The following is a 23,816-nucleotide window of genomic DNA, read 5'->3' on the forward strand; positions in this document are numbered from 1 at the left end:
GCGTCCCATATGTTTTTTTTAATGAAATAAGTTTATTTCCATCATATAATCAACCATCAACCATTCTGTGTGACCAGTTTAACAGTACAGATTATACATATTTAACAATCATACACATTTACACACAAAAAGAAAAAAAAAGCCAAAGCTTATATTTGCCTTGTAGTACAAGAGGTTAGTTCTAAAATATAAAGGAATTGTGCATTTTGTGATAAAAGCATGACATTTGGTACACTTATAGCCAAAGGCATTCTCAAAAGATTTGGATGTGGAGCCATCATGAATTTTCAACATGGCGCCCATGGCAGCCATTTTTCAAAATGTCCGCCAGCAACAACTGTTTTCTTATGAATGATGGATTTAATATGATATTTCAGACTTATTTACCATTCATACTACTTGGTAAATGTCTTTTGGATAGTGGAACATTTTCATTGAAAATTCAAAATGGCCGCCAACTGGTTAGATATGAATGATCCCTATGTTTAATTATACATGTATCTTGATGCAGAATTTGAATTGGGAACTTTGGAATTTTTAAGAATCTTCTTTCTATCTCAAAATACTCATGTTAAGCAAGAGAAACCTAGGGTCTATCACAGGGAAGACTAGTCACACTCGCCTTCACAGACACAAAGGGCTGTGCACTGTAAGTGGGATTTTTTGCACTTACACTGCCCAACACAACCCTTCTTGCATTTGCATGAGACAAGTTCATAACTTGACTGGCCTGCATCTGGTAGGCATGTCCAGAAGGGTCCATAGTCCCCCTCAGGTGACTTTGACCAGCCCCATTCGCACGGTGAAGGTAGTTCTGGTGTTGACACGAGGACTGTACCCCACACGTGCCCTCCTTGGTATACAGCGCTCTTAACATGCTCTTCTAGGGCAGCCTTGGTAGGGGGGATTGTTTGCACATTGTGCCTCTTTGCAAATAACTTCCTCCTTGCCGTATTGATTTCTGTACATGTGCTGGTTCGGTCATAGACTAAGATAACAAACCTCTCAATTGTGGCCATTACCTCCTGTCGTATGTCATCTGGGGCTGAAGACACTTTCAACAGGGAATGTGTAAGTTCTGGAAGCACAGACCATACAGCCCATGCAGTCTTTTTCCCATGGCCAACAAAGCTTGACACAGTGTCACAACCCATCAATGCATGGAACACTGGTAGTGCACATGCTTTCTCGGGCCCGAGCCCTGCTGCAATTTCATGGGCTGCCAAATATCGAAAATTCTTACCAGTACCGAAAGCCAACCAAAGCTCATCCTCTGGTTGTAGAGTCTGAGCCACTGCCACAGCCAGCACCACAACATCAGTATCAACTGTTTGAATCATAATTTAGTGGTGGTTGTTTCACTATCCGCTTCCTCATGCGTGCAAGGAGCAATCGATGTCCTATCTGGGCGAGGTGGCTTGCTAAGGACTTCCATGTCACTTAGGATCATGCAGGAGGATAAACGCAAGCTGTTTATCCTCCTGCACAAACCATCTGAGCAGAGCCTCCAAGAGAAAGGCAAACAACTCAGTCTTATTGCTGTCAACTCTAAGAAAGTTTTGCCTGTTCCTGGGAATGGCTGCATCACCTACCACACGTCTCTGAACTCCAGTGCCACACTTTGCTCTCGTAGCAGCTTTCAGAGAGTCAGACAAGTAGTGGTCCCACACCAGATCAAGCCTGGACACAGTTTCAAACTTTCTGGTCAGATATGGAATGAAGATCACATGGGCATAGTCATTGAAGGTTTTTACTGAACTTGGTTTCAGCATCTGGATGATGGCTGCACCATCTACAAGGGTGCAGGTAACCTTTGGACTGTCAGAGTATGCACTGGGAACTTGTTCCAGGCATGGAAGCAGATCACTCTTCACTCCCAGTCGGAGACCTCCCCCATCAGACAGCGCTGGTGGACATGGTTGGTTCTCGTGTCGAAAGAACTCCTCTAGGTTTCCATCTCGGGTCTGGCAAGCAATGAATAACCTTGAAAAAAGCTCCACGTCCTGTTTCAGAGAGACCATTTTCTGTTTCGGTTTTGATACTCTCCTCACGGTTGAAGTACCAAACACCAGAAGCTTATTTCTTGGTATGGTGTTGTCCACTGTCTTTGTTCTCTCAACAAGGCATTCTTTGGTGAAAGCTTCAAATTGGTGCTCTCCTATCTGCTTCACCTTTCTGACTACCTCAGCAGCTGAAGGTCCAGCAAGTTCCTTTGAGTGGAGAACAATCAGGTCCTTGCTTTCCTCTTCAAATTTCCTCTTCAGATTTCCAAAGTGTTCCATTGCACTGACCAAATAATGTACATCTTTGATGAATGAGACTTGGACACTTGTTGTTTGGTCATGGTGACGTGTTTTATATGATTTCTTGGAATCAATCTAAAACTCCTGTATGGATCGTGCAACTTCTGGTCCTGCTACCATCCATCGCAATAGTGCAAATGGGTTGTCAGTAAGGCCCACAGCACCACCATCTCCTTTAATGCAAGCATTCATCTGCTCATGAGCCTGGTCAATGGCCATAGAAGAGAACACATTTTTGGTCTTCTGGACCGTGAATTTGCCTGCCTTGAATGCCTGAGCTACGTTAGGGTGTGTGATGATAGTGTACTTGAAATTATAGATTTAATTTCAGAAATATGGCTGCCATCTTGTTGCAGTGTGACTATTGTGGTCACCATTTCTGAGTTAGAAGGAAGCTTCTGGCCAATTGTAAAGTTCCAAATTTGAATTCTGCACAAAGAAAAGGAAATAAAAAATAATACTGGTTTGACACCGAGATCACTCATATCAGACAGTCATAAAAGTGATGGCTGCAATCTTGAAGATGTCAGCCATCTTGAATATTTAATGACACATTTAGATGATCTAAAAGACATTTACCAAGTACTATGTATGGTAAATAAGTCTGAAACATCATCTTATATCCATCATTCATAAGCGAACAGTTGTTACTGACAGCCATTTTATAATGACAACATGAAGGAAGTAGTTGAAAGCTTCAATAATTACTTTGTAAATATTGGACCAAAATTGGAAGAAAGGATTCCAGACCCAGTTCCAATTGAGGACTATAATGATACCATAGAGCCAAATCCCAACTCCATGTTCCTCAGTAATGTGACACAGGAGGAAATAGTTATAATCCTGTAATCTAGGACTTCGACTGATTGTAATGGAATTGATATGGAAACCATAAAAAAGGTTCTAGAAGAGATCTCAGGACCATTCATGTATATTAGTAACCTATCATCTCAAATACCCAAACACAATGAAAATAGCTAAAGTTGCAGCAATTTATAAGACTGGAGACAAACACCAATTTACAAATTATAGACCTGTTTCTTTACTTCCACAGTTTTTTAAAATCATTGAAAAAGTGTCCAATAACAGATTAGAGAGTTTCACAAAGAAACATAGAATAGTAGAAGAGAACCAATATGGATACACAGCTAATGTTTAAACTTTGATGGCTTTAATTGAAATGACAGAAGAAATGAGCAATGCAATAGATAGTAAAAAATGTGCAGCAGCAGTGTTGTTGGATCTAACTAAAGCATTTGACACAATTAATCACAATATTTTCATCCAAAAACTAGAAGGATATGGCATCAGAGGGTTGGTCTTAAACTGGATAAGAAGTTATTTAACCAACAGGAAACAATACGTGAAGCTAGGCCAACACACTTCTACAACACTAAATATATCCTGTGGTGTACCTCCGGGATCAATACTAGGACCTATATTATTCAATCTCTATATAAATGACATTTGTAAAGTTACAAAAGATTTAAAGTTAGTATTATTTGCAGATAATACAACAGTGTTTTGTTCAGGAGAGAACACACAGAAGATAATACAAATAATAACAGAAGAAATGAACACATTAAAAAGATGCTTTGACAATCTTTGAATCTCAGTAAAAGTAAAATAATGCTATTTGGTAACAGTAGAAGAGAAAGTCAAACACAAATACAAATAGACGGAATACAAATTGAAAGAGTAAATGAAACCACATCTCTAGGTATAATAATTGATGATAAATTGAACTGGAAATCTCACGTAAAAAATATACAACATAAAGTAGCAAGAAACACGTCAATAATGAATAAAGCAAAACATGTTCTAGACCAAAAATGACTTCATATTCTCTACTGTTCACTAGTGTTACATATCTGACTTATTGTGTAGAAATATGGGAAATAAGTACAAAAGTACATGTATCATGTTGTATGCATGCATGTGTGATGTATCATGCTGTATGCATGCATGTGTGATGTATCATGTTGCATGCATGCATGTGTGATGTATCATGTTGTATGCATGCATGTTTTATGTATCATGTTGTATGCATGCATGTGTGATGTATCATGCTGTATGCATGCACGTGTGATGTATCATGTTGTATGCATGAACGTGTGATGTATCATGTTGTATGCATGCATGTGTGATGTATCATGTTGTATGCATGCATGTGTGATGTATCATGTTGTATGCATGCATGTGTGATGTATCATGTTGTATGCATGCATGTGTGATGTATCATGTTGTATACATGCATGTGTGATGTATCATGTTGTATGCATGCATGTGTGATGTATCATGTTGTATGCATGCATGTGTGATGTATCATGTTGTATGCATGCATGTGTGAATGCATGCATGTGTGATGTATCATGCTGTATGCATGCATGTGTGATGTATCATGTTGTATGCATGCATGTTTTATGTATCATGTTGTATGCATGCATGTGTGATGTATCATGCTGTATGCATGCACGTGTGATGTATCATGTTGTATGCATGCACGTGTGATGTATCATGTTGTATGCATGCATGTGGGATGTATCATGTTGTATGCATGCATGTGTGATGTATCATGTTGTATGCATGCATGTGTGATGTATCATGTTGTATGCATGCATGTGTGATGTATCATGTTGTATGCATGCATGTGTGATGTATCATGCTGTATGCATGCATGTGTGATGTATCATGTTGTATGCATGCATGTGTGATGTATCATGTTGTATGCATGCATGTGTGATGCATCATGTTGTATGCATGAATGTGTGATGCATCATGTTGTATGCATGCATGTGTGATGTATCATGTTGTATGCATGCATGTGTGATGTATCATGTTGTATGCATGCATGTGTGATGTATCATGTTGTATGCATGCATGTGTGATGTATCATGTTGTATGCATGCATGTGTGATGTATCATGTTGTATGCATGCATGTGTGATGTATCATGTTGTATGCATGCATGTGTGATGTATCATGTTGTATGCATGCATGTGTGATGTATCATGTTGTATGCTTGCATGTTCCAAATAAAGTCAAAGTCAAGTCAAGTCAAGTCAACTAACACTTGGTGGACATTCAAGCCACAAAATGCAAATGGAGTATTGTTGGTGTATTTTGGATGGTTATAGAGGACCTTCCATTGGCTCCATTGCAGGTGGACTTTCATTTACATTTATGAGTTAGAATTAGGGCTGGGTGATATATGGAATATACTGGATATATCGTGGGTTTGTCTCTGTGCGATATAGAAAATGACTATATGGTGATATTGGAGTATACGTTCTCACACCGTTGCTTTTAGCTGCAGGCATTACACTACAGGCTCTTCTCACTCTTTCTTGTCTCTCCTTCTCACAGAGACATAAAACAAGCGCACCTTCTTACATACGTCACATACTGTCACGTGTGCAACGTCATACGCTCTCACGGAGCAGACAGGTAGCGGCATCGTAACGTTAGCTGTGGTGCTAGTGGTAATAAGAGAGAGAGAAGGTGCCAATCTGGTAACAAATGAAGGAATAATTCATTCCCAAGACAAACAGCAGGGGGTCCATCGTCTGGCGGTGGTTTGGCTTCAAGCGGGTAGATGGTGAACAAGTATGCGGCAAAAGTGTTGCTACAAAAAGTAGCAGCACTGCTAATGTAGCATCATTTGAAAAGTCACCCACTAGAGAATGAAGAGTGCTTGAAACTCTGCATGTCAACATCTCCGTTCAGTGCCACACCCACAAAATGCACAAGCAACCATTTCCAGATCAACACCGTATGAAACAAATAGTCAACAACAGAAGGAGATAACGTCCGCAGGAACCTACCACATAGTGGAGGACATACACTATTTGATGTCCTATTATGCAGCTCATTTTTATTTGACACTTATTGAAATATCTTGTGTGACATCATGCACAAAAGTGCACTTTATTTGTTTTAAACTATTGTAGTGGCGTTCTGTACAAAAAGTGCACTTTAATTTAGTGTTGGTTTGATATGTCATCTTAGTGACATCATGCACAAAAGTGCACTAATAGCTTGTTTTAAAATGTCTCTGACAATCTTGCACTTTCTCTTTTGAAATGACATGAATGTTTGTGCCACTGCTTAATAACTGTTTAATAAATACACTTTTGCTAAATTGACTTAGTTGTGGTTTGCCTCTCTGCATGAAAGTTTAAATGTAGCATATATTAATGCAGTATGAAGAAGAATGTTTTAATGTAGACACATAGAATCATCATACTGCTGTGATTATATGCATCAAGTGTTCATTCAAGGCTAAGGCAAAATATCCACATATATATGGTGTATCGTGACATGGCCTAAACATATCCACATATATATGGTGTATCATGACATGGCCTAAACATATCCACATATATATGGTGTATCATGACATGGACTAAACATATCCACATATATATGGTGTATCGTGATATGGCCTAAACATATCCACATATATATGGTGTATCGTGACATGGCCTAAACATATGCACATATATATGGTGTATCGTGACATGGCCTAAACATATCCACATATATATGGTGTATCATGACATGGCCTAAACATATCCACATATATATGGTGTATCGTGACATGGGCTTAACATAGCCACATATATATGGTGTATCGTGACATGGCCTAAACATACCCACATATATATGGTGTATCGTGACATGGCCTAAACATATCCACATATATATGGTGTATCGTGACATGGCCTAAACATATCCACATATATATGGTGTATCGTGACATGGCCTAAACATATCCACATATATATGGTGTATCGTGACATGGCCTAAACATATCCACATATTAATAAAAGGCCATATCGCCCAGCCCTAATTAGAATGTGATTTTTTTTTAATATATCCACCATCATGTCTTTTATAATGATTGTGAACGATAGAAAAATTCCCCAAAAAAGTGCAGTTCCCCTCTAAATTGCAATGATTAGATTTAAGACTTGAAGTGTATGAGCATGAAGTGATGAAGCCTACTTGGATGAGTCTTCTAAGACAAAGTGAACAGTCCAGTTGTGATGGATTGAATGCCCTGAGAATAAAATGATATGTGCTTACTTGGACTGTGATGAAGCTGTGAGGACTCAGGTGCTTTGTCTTCATGCTCTTCAGTCTTCACAGAGACAACAGTCAGTGGAAACTTGCTGACATCATCCTCCTCTTCCTCTTTCATGTGTGGATCCTCCTCTTCCTCTTTAATGTGGGTGGACTGTGGATCATCCTCTTCCTCTTTAATGTGGGTGGGCTGTGGATCCTCCTCTTCCTCTTTAATGTGGGGGGGCTGCTGGACGTCTGTTGGGTAAATAAGTACATAAGATAAAGAGAGAAAAGAAATAGTTTTGGACTGACACTATTAACACAATGACATCATTTGTGTTCTTTTGTGTTAAAAGTGTGTAACAAAACAACCAATAAAAACACGGGAAATACTTCCTTTTGTCCCAGCCACTAAAATTAATTCAAAAGTGAGTACAAAAACAGAGTTTTTTTTATAAGTACAAGGCAGCATTGAGGCATTCTTAACTTTACACTCACTGATATAAAGTGTGTAAATATTTTATTCTGTATACGGTCTATGACACCTAAACTTTATCTCTAAACTTAACCATAATTTGTGGTGTAGAATGACGTCTGGAACTCAAGATGGTTCCACATGTCTGGGAACGCCACCGACGGATAATCCTTGATATTACTCAACAAATCTTTAGGGATCTATTCCGTTTCATAATTAGATTTTTTTCTCGTATCTGCTTTTCGCAGGAAGATCTAGGCCAGGGGTGTTTAAACTAATTTTAGATGGGGGGCCACATGGAGGAAGATCTACTCCAATTTGGCCGGACTGGTAAAATGACGGCAAGATAACGTAAAAATAAAGACAACTGCAGATTGTTTTCTTTGTTTAAAAATAGAACAAACATTCTGAAAATGTACAAATAATAATGTTGTTTTTTTTTACATACAATAGTATTCTATCTTTAGTTGTCCTTTTTTACACTTTCAGAATCAATGATGTGATAATGTTCATCAGTCAACTCATTGGTGTTCATTTTCAATCTATCAAGATAAATAATAATATCAAAATCAAATTGCAGGATGTTATTGATGTAGTTTGCTCATTTTCCCCGACTGGTGCGCTAACATCATGTGTTTTAGTTGTGTTTTACATATGTAGCATCATCTACAACGATGCAAAGAATTGCTATTGCGACATCTAGTGGACACATTTAGAACAGCAGTTTCTTTCATTCAAAACTTTTGACTCATTTTTGTACTTAGCAAACTCATCCCGCGGGCTGGATAAAACCTGTTGGAGGGCCTGATCCGGCCCGTGGGCCGTATGTTTGACGCCTCTGATCTAGGCCCTTTGTGTATTCAGAGAGTTGCTAGCCGCACAACAACCATCTTGGCTTGGTTGACCACCACGTTTTTCACTTCCCGGAAGAAGTCACTTGACTGAATACAAATACGTCAGGTTCAAACACGGAACTATCTATTAAACGAGACAAGAAGCAAGGAATCAGGCAGAGACAGAGTTAAATTTTGCTCATGAGGAGAAACGTTTGGAGCTGCACATTCAGTTAAAGGCCTACTGAAAGCCACTACTACCGACCACGAAGTCTGATAGTTTATATCTCAATGATGAAATATTAACATTGCAACACATGCCAATACGGCCGGGTTAACTTATAAAGTGCAATTTTAAATTTCCCGGTGGAACTTTCGGTTGAAAAGGTCTATGTATGATGACGTTTGCGCGTGACGTCAATGGTTGAAACGGAAGTATTCGGACACCATTGTATCCAATACAAACAGCGACTCCTACAGACCGCGACCACTTCCCTGAGGACAGCAGGAACTTCACTCGGTGACAGAAAACACTGTGAGTAATGGCTTCCTGCGCGTCTTGCACCATACTCACGGAGAGGTTGGCTCTGCTAGAGGGCCGTGTCCGCCAGTTAGAGCAGAGTAATGTCGTAACTTTAGATGTTGCGGACACATCTGCTAGCGTTAGCTGTAGCGAGCTAACTAGCCCAGCTTGTAGCAGTCCTAAGCGGCCTACAAGCTACGGTGTACCGGTTGAGACGCATAATAGATTTAGCTCTTTAGCTAGTCCTACACCCCAGTCTACCGGGCACCACACCTTAGTTATAGGGGACTCCATCACCCGAAACATAAAGCTTAGCAAACCAGCCACAATAAAGTGTATCCCCGGGGCCAGAGCACCTGACATTGAAGCTAATCTTAGGGAGCTAACTCGCAACAGGCCTAGTAAACACGTACGACAGGCTAATCGCACCACTAATTATGCGAATATAGTTGTACACGTTGGCTCCAATGACACTAGAATGAGACAGTCAGAGATTACAAAGAGAAACATAGCCAGGACTTGTGATCTCGCCAGAAAGATGTCCAGGCATCGAGTAATTGTCTCTGGCCCCCTGCCTGCGAGAGGCAATGATGAGAGATATAGCAGATTAGTCTCGCTTAACAAGTGGTTGGCTAGCTACTGTAGGACGCAGGGACTAACGTTTATTGATAACTGGCCCTCTTTCTGGGGCAAACCAGGCTTGCTGATGAGAGACGGCCTTCACCCTAACCAGGAAGGCGCCATCATCCTGTCTAGAAACATAGACTACTATTTAAGTCTCACTTGACTGACTACACTAGAGCAAGCCCGGTCACAGGCAATTACAATGTCTGTTAGTCCGGGTGAGGAGTCAGTTAAGCTAGAACTAGCCAGCGCCAGGCTGGATAATCCATGTACGCATAGCAATTCTCTTAGAATAATACACAATTCACATAATGTTTTTTCTGTTGTGTCTGTGTCAGAGGTGGACATGCATTCTACTGAGGTGGCAAATTATGATATGTCCAGTCTATTGCAGCACCAAGCAAACAATCGGAAAATTCCCGTCATATCAATTCCTAGATATGGTCGAAACTATTTAAAGTGCACTACGCATAATAAACGCAACATTGTTAATATTGCCACTACGGATAATCTTAACAAAAACTCGTCAAAACAGCCCAATACCTATAATATGGGCTTTTTAAACATAAGATCATTGTCTCCCAAGGCGTTATTGGTTAATGAGGTCATTAGAGACAACAATCTTAACGTCATTGGTCTTAGCGAAACCTGGCTCAAACCGGACGAATTTTTTGCGCTCAATGAGGCATCTCCTCCTAACTATACGAATGCGCATGTTGCCCGCCCTCTTAAAAGGGGAGGGGGTGTCGCACTAATATACAATGAAAATTTCAACCTTACCCCTAACCTAAATAATAAATATAAATCGTTTGAGGTGCTTACTATGAGGTCTGTCACACCGCTACCTCTCGACCTGGCTGTTATCTACCGCCCCCCTGGGCCCTATTCGGACTTTATCAGTGAATTCTCAGAGTTCGTTGCTGATCTAGTGACGCACGCCGACAATATAATCATAATGGGGGACTTTAATATCCATATGAATACCCCATCGGACCCTCAGTGCGTGGCGCTCCAAACCATAATTGATAGCTGTGGTCTTACACAAATAATACATGAACCCACGCATCGCAACGGTAATACAATAGATCTAGTGCTTGTCAGGGGTGTCACCACCTCCAAAGTTATGATACTTCCATATACTAAAGTAATGTCCGATCATTACCTTATAAAATTTGAAGTTTTGACTCTTTGTCAACAAGCTAATAATAATAATAACTGCTATAGCGGCCGCAACATTAATGCTGCCACAACGATGACTCTTGCTGACCTACTGCCTTCGGTAATAGCACCATTCCCAAATTATGTCGGCTCTATTGATAAACTCACTAACAACTTTGACGATGCCTTGCGCGAAATTATTGATAGTATAGCACCGCTAAAGCAAAAAAGGGCCCCTAAAAGGCGCACCCCATGGTTTACAGAAGAAATTAGAGCTCATAAATTATCATGTAGAAAACTGGAACGCAAATGGCGCGCGACTAAACTTGAGGTTTTCCATCAAGCATGGAGTGATAGTTTAATAACTTATAAACGCATGCTTACCTTAGCTAAAGCTAAATACTACTCAAATCTCATCCGCCTCAACAAAAACGATCCTAAATTTCTGTTTAGTACAGTAGCATCGCTAACCCAACAAGGGACTCCTCCCAGTAGCTCCACCCACTCGGCAGATGATTTTATGAATTTCTTTAATAAGAAAATTGAACTCATTAGAAAGGAGATTAAAGACAACGCATCCCAGCTACAACTGGGCTCTATTAACACAAATACGACTGTATATACGACGGACACTGCCCTCCAAAATAGTCTCTCTATTTTTGATGAAATAACATTAGAGGAATTATTACAGCGTGTAAGTGGGATAAAACAAACAACATGTTTACTTGACCCACTTCCTGGGAAACTTATCAAGGAACTGTTTGTATTATTAGGTCCATCAGTGTTAAATATTATAAACTTATCACTTTCCTCCGGCACTGTTCCCCTAGCATTCAAAAAAGCGGTTATTCATCCTCTGCTCAAAAGACCTAACCTCGATCCTGACCTCATGGTAAACTACCGACCGGTCTCCCACCTTCCGTTTATTTCCAAAATTCTCGAAAAAACTGTTGCACAGCAGCTAAATGAACACTTAGTGACTAACAATCTCTGTGAACCTTTTCAATCCGGTTTCAGGGCAAATCACTCTACGGAGACAGCCCTCGCAAAAATGACTAATGATCTATTGCTAACGATGGATTCTGATGCGTCATCTATGTTGCTGCTTCTTGATCTTAGCGCCGCTTTCGATACCGTCGATCATAATATTTTATTAGAGCGTATCAAAACACGTATTGGTATGTCAGACTTAGCCTTGTCTTGGTTTAACTCTTATCTTACTGACAGGATGCAGTGCGTCTCACATAACAATGTGACCTCGGACTATGTCAAGGTAACGTGCGGAGTTCCCCAGGGTTCGGTTCTTGGCCCTGCACTCTTTAGTATTTACATGCTGCCGCTGGGTGACATCATACGCAAGTACGGTGTTAGCTTTCACTGTTATGCTGATGACACTCAACTCTACATGCCCCTAAAGCTGACCAACACGCCGGACTGTAGTCAGCTGGAGGCGTGTCTTAATGAAATTAAACAATGGATGTCCGCTAACTTTTTGCAACTCAACGCTAAGAAAACGGAAATGCTGATTATCGGTCCTGCTAGACACCAACATCTATTTAATAATACCACCTTAACATTTGACAACCAAACAATTAAACAAGGAGACTCGGTAAAGAATCTGGGTATTATCTTCGACCCAACTCTCTCGTTTGAGTCACACATTAAGAGTGTTACTAAAACGGCCTTCTTTCATCTCCGTAATATCGCTAAAATTCGTTCCATCTTGTCCACTAGCGACGCTGAGATCATTATTCATGCGTTCGTTACGTCTCGTCTCGATTACTGTAACGTATTATTTTCGGGCCTCCCTATGTCTAGCATTAAAAGATTACAGTTGGTACAAAATGCGGCTGCAAGGCTTTTGACAAAAACAAGAAAGTTTGATCATATTACGCCTATACTGGCTCACTTGCACTGGCTTCCTGTGCACTTAAGATGCGACTTTAAGGTTTTACTACTTACGTATAAAATATTACACGGTTTAGCTCCAGCCTATCTCGCCGATTGTATTGTACCATATGTCCCGACAAGAAATCTGCGTTCAAAGAACTCCGGCTTATTAGTGATTCCCAGAGCCAAAAAAAAGTCTGCGGGCTATAGAGCGTTTTCTATTCGGGCTCCAGTACTCTGGAATGCCCTCCCGGTAACAGTTAGAGATGCTACCTCAGTAGAAGCATTTAAGTCCCATCTTAAAACTCATTTGTATAATCTAGCCTTTAAATAGACCCCCCCTTTTTTTAGACCAGTTGATCTGCCGTTTCTTTTCTTCTCTCCTCTTCTCCCCTGTCCCTTGCGAGGGGGAGTTGCATAGGTCCGGTGGCCATGGATGAAGTGCTGGCTGTCCAGAGCCGGGACCCCGGGTGGACCACTAGCCTGTGCATCGGTTGGGGACATCTCTGCGCTGCTGACCCGTCTCCGCTCGGGATGGTTTCCTGTTGGCCCCGCTGTGGACTGGACTCCCGCTGATGTGTTGGATCCACTGTGGACTGGACTTTCACAATGTTATGTCAGACCCACTCGACATCCGTTGCTTTCGGTCTCCCCTAGAGGGGGGGGGTTACCCACATATGCGGTCCTCTCCAAGGTTTCTCATAGTCATTCGCCGACGTCCCACTGGGGTGAGTTTTTCCTTGCCCGTATGTGGGCTCTGTACCGAGGATGTCGTTGTGGCTTGTACAGCCCTTTGAGACACTTGTGATTTAGGGCTATATAAATAAACATTGATTGATTGATTGATTGCTCTGTTTTCATCGCAAAATTCCACAGTATTCTGGACATCTGTGTTGGTGAATCTTTTGCAATTTGTTTAATGAACAATGGAGACTGCAAAGAAGAAAGCTGTAGGTGGGATCGGTGTATTAGCGGCTGGCTGCAGCAACACAACCAGGAGGACTTTGAGTCGGATAGCAGACACGCTATCCGACGCTAGCCGCCGACCGCATCGATGATCGGGTGAAGTCCTTCGTCGCGCCGTAGATCGCTGGAACGCAGGTGAGCATAGGTGTTGATGAGCAGATGAGGGCTGGAGTAGGTGGAACGCTCTAAGTTAGCTTCAATGGCGTTGTTAGCAACAGCATTGCTAGGCTTCGACAGGCGGCACAGCATTAACCGTGTAGTTACAGGTCCAGTGTTTGGTTCCGTGTCTCCTGATAGTAGTATTGTTGATCTTCTGTCTATCCTTCCAGTCAGGGGCTTATTTTTTTTGTTTCTATCTGCATTCAAGCACGATGCTATCACGTTAGCTCCGTAGCTAAAGTGCTTCACCGATGTATTGTCGTGGAGATAAAAGTCTCTGTGAATGTCCATTTCGCGTTCTCGACTCATTTTCAAGAGGATATAGTATCCGAGGTGGTTTAAAATACAAATTGACAACTTTATTCTGTCAACATTTCAGTCAGGTTTTGGCAAAAATCACAGTACTGTTACTGCTGCCATGAAGTTTATAAATTATGTAACTGAAGCTCTTGACAAGAAGCAGTGCTGTCTGTCCCTCTTTATTGACTTTTCAAAGGCATTTGATACTGTTGATCATGTCATTTTAATCAAACGTCTTCCAGCTATTGCTTTTTCTCAGCAAGCAGTTGGATGGTTTGCAAATGACCTCAAAAGTAGAACTCAGGCTGTTCAGATAGAAGGTTCCTTCTCGGACTTACTGCAAGTGGAAAAGGGTGTCCCTCAAGGTTCTGTGTTGGGCCCATTATCAATTAATAATTAATAATCTTGGACAGAATATTCCGAACTCAACTTTCCATTCCTACGCTGATGATACTGTCATATACTGCACAGCACCCACTCCTGCTGAGGCCTTTAAATATCTACAAAATGCATTTGACAGAGTACAAGAACAACTTTGCTATCTTCAACTGCTTTTAAATGCAGAGAAAACAAAGTGTATGTTCTTTACCACATCAAAAACTGTAAGATCAGCACTGTGTGACAACATTTGAATAAGAAATGGGCAACAAATTGTGTTAGTATCTTCTTTTAAATATTTAGGATTTTTAATTGATGACCACTTGAGTTTTAAGGAGCACATTCAGTATGTTGTAAAAAAAACTTAAACTTTTACTGGGATTTTATTATAGAAACAAGTCTTGCTTTTCTTTTACTGTGAAACAGAAATTGGTGGAAACAACCTTTTTACCCGTTATTGACTATGGAGATGTGTTGTACATGAATGCTACTGCTGCTTGTCTCCACAAGCTGGATAGTGTGTACCACGGGGCACTGAGATTCATCACCAACTTACTCACCATTGTGTGTTATACTCAATGGTTAACTTACTCACAATTGTGTGTTATACTCAATGGTTAACTTACTCACCATTGTGTGTTACACTCAATGGTTAACTTACTCACCATTGTGTATTATACTCAATGGTTAACTTACTCACCATTGTGTGTTATACTCAATGGTTAACTTACTCACAATTGTGTGTTATACTCAATGGTTAACTTACTCACCATTGTGTGTTATACTCAATGGTTAACTTACTCACCATTGTGTGTTATACTCAGTGGTTAATTTACTCACCATTGTGTGTTATACTCAATGGTTAACTTATTCACCATTGTGTGTTATACTCAATGGTTAACTGGACATTTCATGTGCTTGACGCCTCAATCATTGGTATGTGTTCATCTACAAAACCATTCTGGGTATCACCCCATCTTATCTGTCTTGTATTTTTACAAAGACACAAGGAAGTCACACTCTTCGTTCAATGAATGTTCTGCAATTTGTCGTCCCCAAAGTAAGAACTGAATTGGGCAAGAAAGCATTTAGGTTTTCAGCAGCGAAGGCTTGGAATAACCTACAATCCAATATTCAACTTCAAACCCTTGTTACATTGAATGAGTTTAAAGCTTCTGTGAAAGGATTGCAGTCTACCTTGTCTGTATGCACATGTTTTATGTCAGCAAGTTTTAATGTTGTAAATGTTATGTTTTATGTGTTGTTTACTGTTTACCTTGTCTGTATGCACATGTGTTATGTCAGCAAGTTTTAATGTTGTACATGTCATGTTTTATGTGTTGTTTACTGTTTTTAATGTAACCTTGCTGCTGCCCTCTTGGCCAGGTCTCCCTTTGACAAGAGATCTTTGATGTCAATGGGATTTTTACCTGGTTAAATAAAGAAAAAAAAAAAAAAAAAAAAACCAGCTGTTTATTTGAAGTCTTAAAGAAGTCAACTATGTGTGCAGTGCAAGGTGAAATGCAGTTATGTCATCTTCTTGTCAATAACACACGCAAACTTTTTCTGTGGTTGCTTCCTTATTTGTCATTATTCAAAGCTGATAATGTGTAGCAGCGGCAGCTGAACTCAATGTGACAAGGTGTCATAGTTACGTCAGTCAGCTGGAATTAAAAATACAAATAGTTGTGTCGTTAGTCCAGAATCTTCACGGTCCTCATGGACGACATAATTAGGAACTAGTACTAAAAAAATGGTACTTGGTATGCATCCCTAATCTTCACCACTAAACCTTTGAAATATGCTGACATATGTGCTGCTAAAGGTAAATAAACAGTAGCCATATTGAATGTTTGCCTTCATTTGACCACGTGAGGTAAGGAGGACGGCCTCTAGGTCACATGGTTACACCCCAGCAATTACATTGTTGATGATTGATGAGCATTCATTTTTAAATGGTGGTGTTAAAAAGCAAGTATATCTCCATCTTTAGTCATAAATGTGGCCCCCGGATGAACATGTGTCACAAACATTGTATTAGATGATATGTGGATGTTGTGCTTACTTGGACTGTGATGAAGCTGTGAGGACTCAGGTGCTTTGTCTTCATGCTCTTCAGTCTTCACAGAGACAACAGTCATGACATCATCCTCCTCCTGCCCTACAGGACACTCTCCCTCCTCTTCCTCTTTAAAATAGGGGGGCTGTGGATACTCCTTGTCCCCTTTAAAATGTGAGAGCTGTGGATCCGCTGAAGTGAAACTGTCCCCCTGCAGATGAGGGAGACATTCTTCTTGGTGTCCAATCAGCTGATGGATGTCTACAGGACACAAACAAAACACATTTTAACTCCTACATGCTAAATATTAAATTGTACATGAAATATAGGGCTGTGGCTATTCAATCAATCAATCAATCAATGTTTATTTATATAGCCCTAAATCACAAGTGTCTCAAAGGGCTGTACAAGCCACAACGACATCCTCGGTACAGAGCCCACATACGGGCAAGGAAAACTCACCCCAGTGGGACGTCAATGTGAATGACTATGAGAAACCTTGGAGAGGACCGCATATGTGGGTAACCCCGCTATTGAACATTTTATTAATCAAGTGTTCTACTGGAAATGTTTTCGATTAATAGAGTAACTGGATGAAACATAGTGTTGCTTGGTTAAAGACACATTTAAGTGACTTTAATACATTTCACTTAATAATGAACGACCAATTGGTTTGAGATGGTATGAGATCAAGATGTCATCTTTTGATCAGGCTTTGTTTTTCCACAATCACTGCCACATTAAAAAGTTAAAGTACCAATGATTGTCACACACACACTAGGTGTGGCCAGATTATTCTCTGCATTTGACCCATCGCCCTTGATCACCCCCTGGAAGTTGAGGGGAACAGTGAGCAGCAGCGGTTGCCGCGCCCGGTAATCATTTTTATGGTGATTTAACCCCCAATTCCAACCCTTGATGCTGAGTGCAAAAAAGGAAAGTAATGGGTCCCATTTTTATAGTCTTTGGTATAACTCAGTCGGGGTTTGAACTCACAGCCTACCGATCTCAGGGCGGACACTCTAACGACCACTACGCCACTGAGTAGGTGTTGTAGTAGGTTAATGGCTACACCAATATGAAGGAAATAACAGGTCAGTATAGCTTTTACACACATAAAGAACTTGTCAAACCTGCCAGCTAGCAGGCTAGGTTTACAGAGTCAGTTACCATGGCAACTGACTCTGAACTTTGTCTTACCTCTCTTACTTGTGGAGGTCAAACTCTCGAGCTTTACATACTCAGGAGTTTGCACTTAACCTGCTCTCTGGAATATTCCCCCGGTGACTGTGTGAGTTTTTGTGTAAACATGTTGATACACATTGTTACAAACTGAGAGGAACATCAACCTCTCATAAATATTGTCTGGTTTTTATGAACAACATAAAACAATCAGTGCATCATCCAATTCATCTTCCTATAGACAATCTATTAAGGAATAGTGTTAATAATAAATATAAAGTTAGTAAAGATGTGAGAGTAAGAAGTAAACAAATCTGTTGTGTGTAACACAACTTGATGTTGTCGCTCCTTCTCCTCTTTCGTTGGACAAAGTTCCTCCTCGTACTCTGCTATGGTTCTTTCGCACATTTTCACACAATCACAACACTTTACACTCACACTTTATCTCTGCTTAGCGATGTGTTTTCATCACTTCCGCCTCTCTTTGTTAGCAGCTAACAAGCTAAGCTAACTAGCAAGCTAAGCTAGCTGGAGAAGCATCAAAGTGCGCTCAGACTAATATACAAACAGTTATTAATGAATAGAGTGTAATAAAGGACATATATGTGTACATGGACGCACAGATTAAGAACACTGCAATAACGTCTTCACCGTCAGACGCCATCTTGCTTTATCCTCGCCGTGTTTGCGTCGCGCGCAGTCTTGTCAGATCTCGCGAGAGAAAGAAGTAAGCAGCTCTTTTCCAGATCCCGCGAGAGAAATAAGTACAACCAGTTCCAAACCCGGTAAAACTATTTTATTATATACTATTTACTTATTCTGAAAATAAAAGTAAACTTGTCCACTTATTTTCGTAAAAATATTCAAATATTTAACAATGTATTGAAACAACAGTAGTAGCATAAGGAAAGAAAAAAAAGAAACAAAATAAATATTACACATGATATTTTTTTGCCTTTAATGCTAATCGTTTTTATAATGTATTTTAGAATGTGGGAGGTTTTCATGTTCTTTTTAAATTTCCTTTGGCATTATATTTATATATATTACACTTTTATGCAGATGACTGCCAAATGTATATGCCAATTTGAAAAGGCCACGGCCCCCTGACACCCCTTCTCAACTGTCTATGCCACGTCAAGGCTTGGCTAGCCCAGAATGTTTTAATAATGAATGAGGGAAAAACGGAAATGTCAGTTTTTGGTCCGGCCCTCACTGACTTGGGACCATTGCAAAATGATTTGCGTCCCAAAGTCAGCAGCCTTGGCGTCACTATAGACAGCCATTTTAAACTTGACAAACAAGACAATGGCGTTTTAAAATCCTGTTTTTATCATCTTCGTTTTTTAGTAAAGGTAAAACCATTTTTATCTTTTAACCTTTTTGAACAAGTGGTGCATGCTTTTATTTCAAGTGGCCTGGACTACTGCAATGCACTTTATGCTGGCATTAGCCAAAAAGCTCTCTCCCGGTTGCAGTTAGTCCAGAACGCGGCAGCAGGACTTTTAACAGGGGCCAGGAGATGTCAGCATATAACCCCAACTCTTCAGAGTTTGCACTGGCTCCCTGTTCATTTTAGAATTGATTTTAAAACCGATAGTAGTCAGTCATCCTGCTGAATCATAGATAGATTACATTGTTATATCAGTGACACGGACTGGGCATGCCAGCATTTTTTCTTGTTTCTCAATCCAGGAAGAACATGACATCAACATGCGGCGCACTCTGGTTCTTCGTAGACTTCCAGTGTATCTCTGGGAGGATGACACTGAATTCTACAAAACCTGTAATGTAAGTATGTCTCTGCAGCCAGACTTATGCTTCACACACACACACACACACTCACACTCACACTCACACTCACACTCACACACACACACACACACACACACACACACACACACACACACACACACACACACACACACACACACACACACACACACACACACACACACACACACAGTTACTGATCTCTCTGTGCTTGGAGAGGAGATGAGGAGGAGGAGGAGGTTTCCGGCCATGCCGCTTACGTGCAGTGATTTCTCCAGATTCTCTATACCTTTTGATGATATTATGGAGCGTAGATGTTGAAATCCCTAAATTTCTTGCAATTGCACTTTGAGAGACGTTGTTCTTAAACTGTTTAACAATTTGCTCACGCATTTGTTGACAAAGTGGTGACCCTCGCCCCATCCTTGTTTGTGAATGACTGAGCATTTCATGGAATCTACTTTTATACCCAATCATGGCACCCACCTGTTCCCAATTAGCCTGCACACCTGTGGGATGTTCCAAATAAGTCTTTGATGAGCATTCCTCAACTTTATCAGTATTTATTGCCACCTTTCCCAACTTCTTTGTCACGTGTTGCTGGCATCAAATTCTAAAGTTAATGATTATTTGCAAAAAAAACAATGTTTATCAGTTTGGACATCAAATATGTTGTCTTTGTAGCATATTCAACTGAATATGGGTTGAAAAGGATTTGCAAATCATTGTATTCCGTTTATATTTACATCTAACACAATTTCCCAACTCATATGGAAACGGGGTTTGTACTTGCTAATTTATGGTTCTATCTACACATCCGTTAAAATGTACTAAACACTTATTCTTCTGTTCGATACATTGCATTAGTTTTGGGTGATACTGAGAATTTGGATCCAACACCAAGTAGTTACATAAGCAGTATCGGTCATACTAACGCTGACACTGATATTTAATCTTTTCAAAATCATTGAATGATTCAATTTTGATCACAATTATAAATCAGACAAAAACACAGAATGGTGGATATCAACTAAATATATAAACGGTTTTCCTACCATGGGCTCTGATTTAAATCCTTTTGTTTTTTTGCTTTTAACGTCCTCGTGTGTCCATGGACTTTCCCTTACAAGAATTAACAGAAATAAAGGAGACACAGTTTCTATTCATTTCACACTCACACTGCTTTATTTGTTTTGATAAAAAGTTACTGAATCGATTTCAACTCACTGAGTCGTTTCGGATCGTATTCTTCTAAAAAAAAAAAAAAAATCAAATAATAATAAATCGTATTGGCAACAACAAATTACAATCAATCGAATCGTTAAAAGGAATCGTTACTCCCTTAATGACAACATGTAATATTTACTGTATTTTGGTCATTTTAAGCATTACCAGATGTAAGCATTGATTTTTACTGAGCGCATCACAACCTTCACTTTTCCCTTCAACAACAACAACAATCATGACAGACTTCATGAGAGACAGCAAAGACTACTTTGAGACAAATCATAATCCAGAAACGTATATTTTGGGAGGAAGAGCTACAAGTTTTAGAAGCTGATTGCTCAACAGATGCAGCTTTAGTGAAACACTAAGCATCATTTTAATTTCCCTGAAGGAATCAATAAAGTACTATCTACCTATCCATGTAGCAGTATTGTTAAATGCTAAACAAGATAACATAAAACAAATCAATCACTTACCGTACAATGTCTGCTCTCACCGGGATGCCGACTGATGGGATGTTTATATATTTCAGCACGAGACACGTTCTCTCTGTTTAGCTGATATATTGAGCATAATCCTCACTCCTCGGGTCAAGAAACGTCTTCGGGTTTGAAACTAATTTACCAACTTCTCGGTCTATGACCACGACCTTCGCCGATACAAGCGTGAGACATGATTTATAATCTACAACAAACTTTTACCACTTCAGCAGCGATGCAGCAGCAGCTCAGTGGCTAGTCTACATCTCTGCGAGCAAGGAGCCGTTTGACTAAAAGTAGTTCCTCGATGTTAGCTCTTACAATTACAATGCTGCTAATACTTGGTTAATATACAGGTCACTACAAGTAAATGGAGTAATGTTGGTGATTTTAAAGGCGCAATAGAGGACTACCATTACCTGTAATGTTAGCCGCCTTGTGCTAGCAGTGTTTTACTATGTAGCATACATATTGGATGACATCTGGATGTTGTGCTTACTTGGAGTGGGATGAAGCTGTGAGGACTCAGGTGCTTTGTCTTCATGCTCTTCAGTCTTCACAGAGACAACAGTCAGTGGAAACTTGCTGACATCATCCTCCTCCTGCCCTACAACACACTCTCCCTCCTGAGTAACCCAGAGATCCTCCTCTTCCTCTTTAATGTAGGGGGGCTGAGGATCCTCCTGCCTCAAAGAGGAGCCCCCCTGCTGCTGAAAGGGACGTTCTTCTTGAAGAGCGTTCATCTGTTGGACGCCTGCAAGACAACACAAACAAACTTCGGCTCAGATGTGTCAAATATTTTTTTAGTCTCTCAAATATAATATTTTCCAAGTGGACTGAGAGACTTGGCAGTGATGTTCTTCTACACATGGAATAATCATAGTTTATTGATTATTATGAATTGTGTATATGATCTTGTTTTCTACATTTACAGTAATTATTGATAAAAAGTAACAGCTTTTTAGAACGTATAGAAAACCTACCGATTGGATTTTAATAGCGTCATGACTGTAAAGGCTTAGTGGCCACATGCGTGGACAGCACCTTTTATTTCCACTATTGTGTCCACTACTGAATTGGGGTCTTATGGCCGCATATGTGGACACTTATACTGCCATCTGGTGGTGTCAGAAGAGTATAACATACAATGGAATTTGGAGAAAAAAAAGTGTAAAAATAAGAATTAGCATGGCACTAAACATGAAGTATACGTTTGTGTACTTATGGACTAAGTACATCATATCAAAAGATGATTCTTAGTTTGTATTCTAATTCGGGTCCAATAAGCCCAAATAGCAAAGAGAAATAAAAAAAAGCATGTAAACAAACAGCTTGGGCCTTAAAGGCCTACTGAAAGCCACTACTAGCGACCACGCAGTCCGATAGTTTATATATCAATGATGAAATCTTAACATTGCAACACATGCCAATACGGCCGGGTTAACTTATAAAGTGACATTTTAAATTTCCCGCTAAACTTCCAGTTGAAAACGTCTATGTATGATGACGTATGCGAGTGATATCAATAGTAAAACGGAAGTATTCGGACACCATTGAATCCAATACAAAAAAACTCTGTTTTCATCTCAAAATTCCACAGTATTCTGGACATCAGTGTTGGTGAATCTTTTGCAATTTGTTTAATGAACAATGAAGACTGCAAAGAAGAAAGTTGTAGGTGGGATCTGTGGATTAGCGGCGGGCTGCAGCAACACAACCAGGAGGACTTTGAGATGGATAGCAGACGCGCTAGCCGCCGACTTCACCTTGAATTCCTTTGTCTCCGGGCCGCCGACCGCATCTATGATCGGGTGAAGTCTTTCGTCGCTCCGTCGATCGCTGGAACGCAGGTGAGCACGGGTGTTGATGAGCAGATGAGGGCTGGCGTAGGTGGAGAGCTAATGTTTTTGCATAGCTCTGTGAGTTCCCGTTGCTAAGTTAGCTTCAATGGCGCCGTTAGCAACAGCATTGTTAACCTTCGCCAGGCTGGAAAGCATTAACCGTGTAGTTACATGTCCATGGTTTAATAGTATTGTTGATCTTCTGTCTATCCTTCCAGTCAGGGGCTTATTTATTTTGTTTCTATCTGCATTTAAGCACAATGCTATCACGCTAGCTCCGTAGCTAAAGTGCTTCACCGATGCATTGTCATGGAGATAAAAGTCACTGTGAATGTCCATTTCGCGTTCTCGACTCTCCTTTTCAAGAGGATATAGTATCCGAGGTGGTTTATAATACAAATCAGTGATCCACAATAGAAAAAGGAGAGAGTGTGGAATCCAATGAGCCAGCTTGTACCTAAGTTACGGTCAGAGCGAAAAAAGATACGTCCTGCACTGCACGCTAGTCCTTCACTCTCACATTCCTCATCCACGCTCAAATTAATGGGGTAATCGTCGCTTTCTCGGTCCGAATCTCTCT

At 40.3% G+C, this 23,816-nt stretch overlaps 1 protein-coding gene across 10 annotated transcripts in view; it reads right to left on the reverse strand.

Annotated features, from left to right (window-relative positions):
* Positions 1-23,816, reverse strand: part of LOC133658697 (gastrula zinc finger protein XlCGF57.1-like) — a 45,416-nt gene that overhangs the window by 15,911 nt on the left and 5,689 nt on the right. For 4 of the 10 annotated variants that reach the window (XM_062061029.1, XM_062061018.1, XM_062061021.1 and 1 more), the window contains 3 exons: positions 21,895-22,149; positions 16,741-16,995; positions 7,391-7,624 (listed from right to left, as the gene is read on the reverse strand). In XM_062061029.1, the coding sequence (XP_061917013.1) occupies positions 7,391-7,624; positions 16,741-16,995; positions 21,895-22,138 (733 nt within the window). In that variant the 5' untranslated portion in view covers positions 22,139-22,149. Of the gene's footprint in view, positions 1-7,390; positions 7,625-16,740; positions 16,996-17,934; positions 18,602-21,894; positions 22,150-23,816 lie in introns of those variants that run through there. The other 6 variants (XM_062061026.1, XM_062061024.1, XM_062061022.1 and 3 more) reach the window with 6 other exon arrangements.

The sequence above is a fragment of the Entelurus aequoreus genome, linkage group LG10 (assembly GCF_033978785.1).
Source record: "Entelurus aequoreus isolate RoL-2023_Sb linkage group LG10, RoL_Eaeq_v1.1, whole genome shotgun sequence".
Taxonomy (NCBI): Eukaryota; Metazoa; Chordata; class Actinopteri; order Syngnathiformes; family Syngnathidae; genus Entelurus; species Entelurus aequoreus.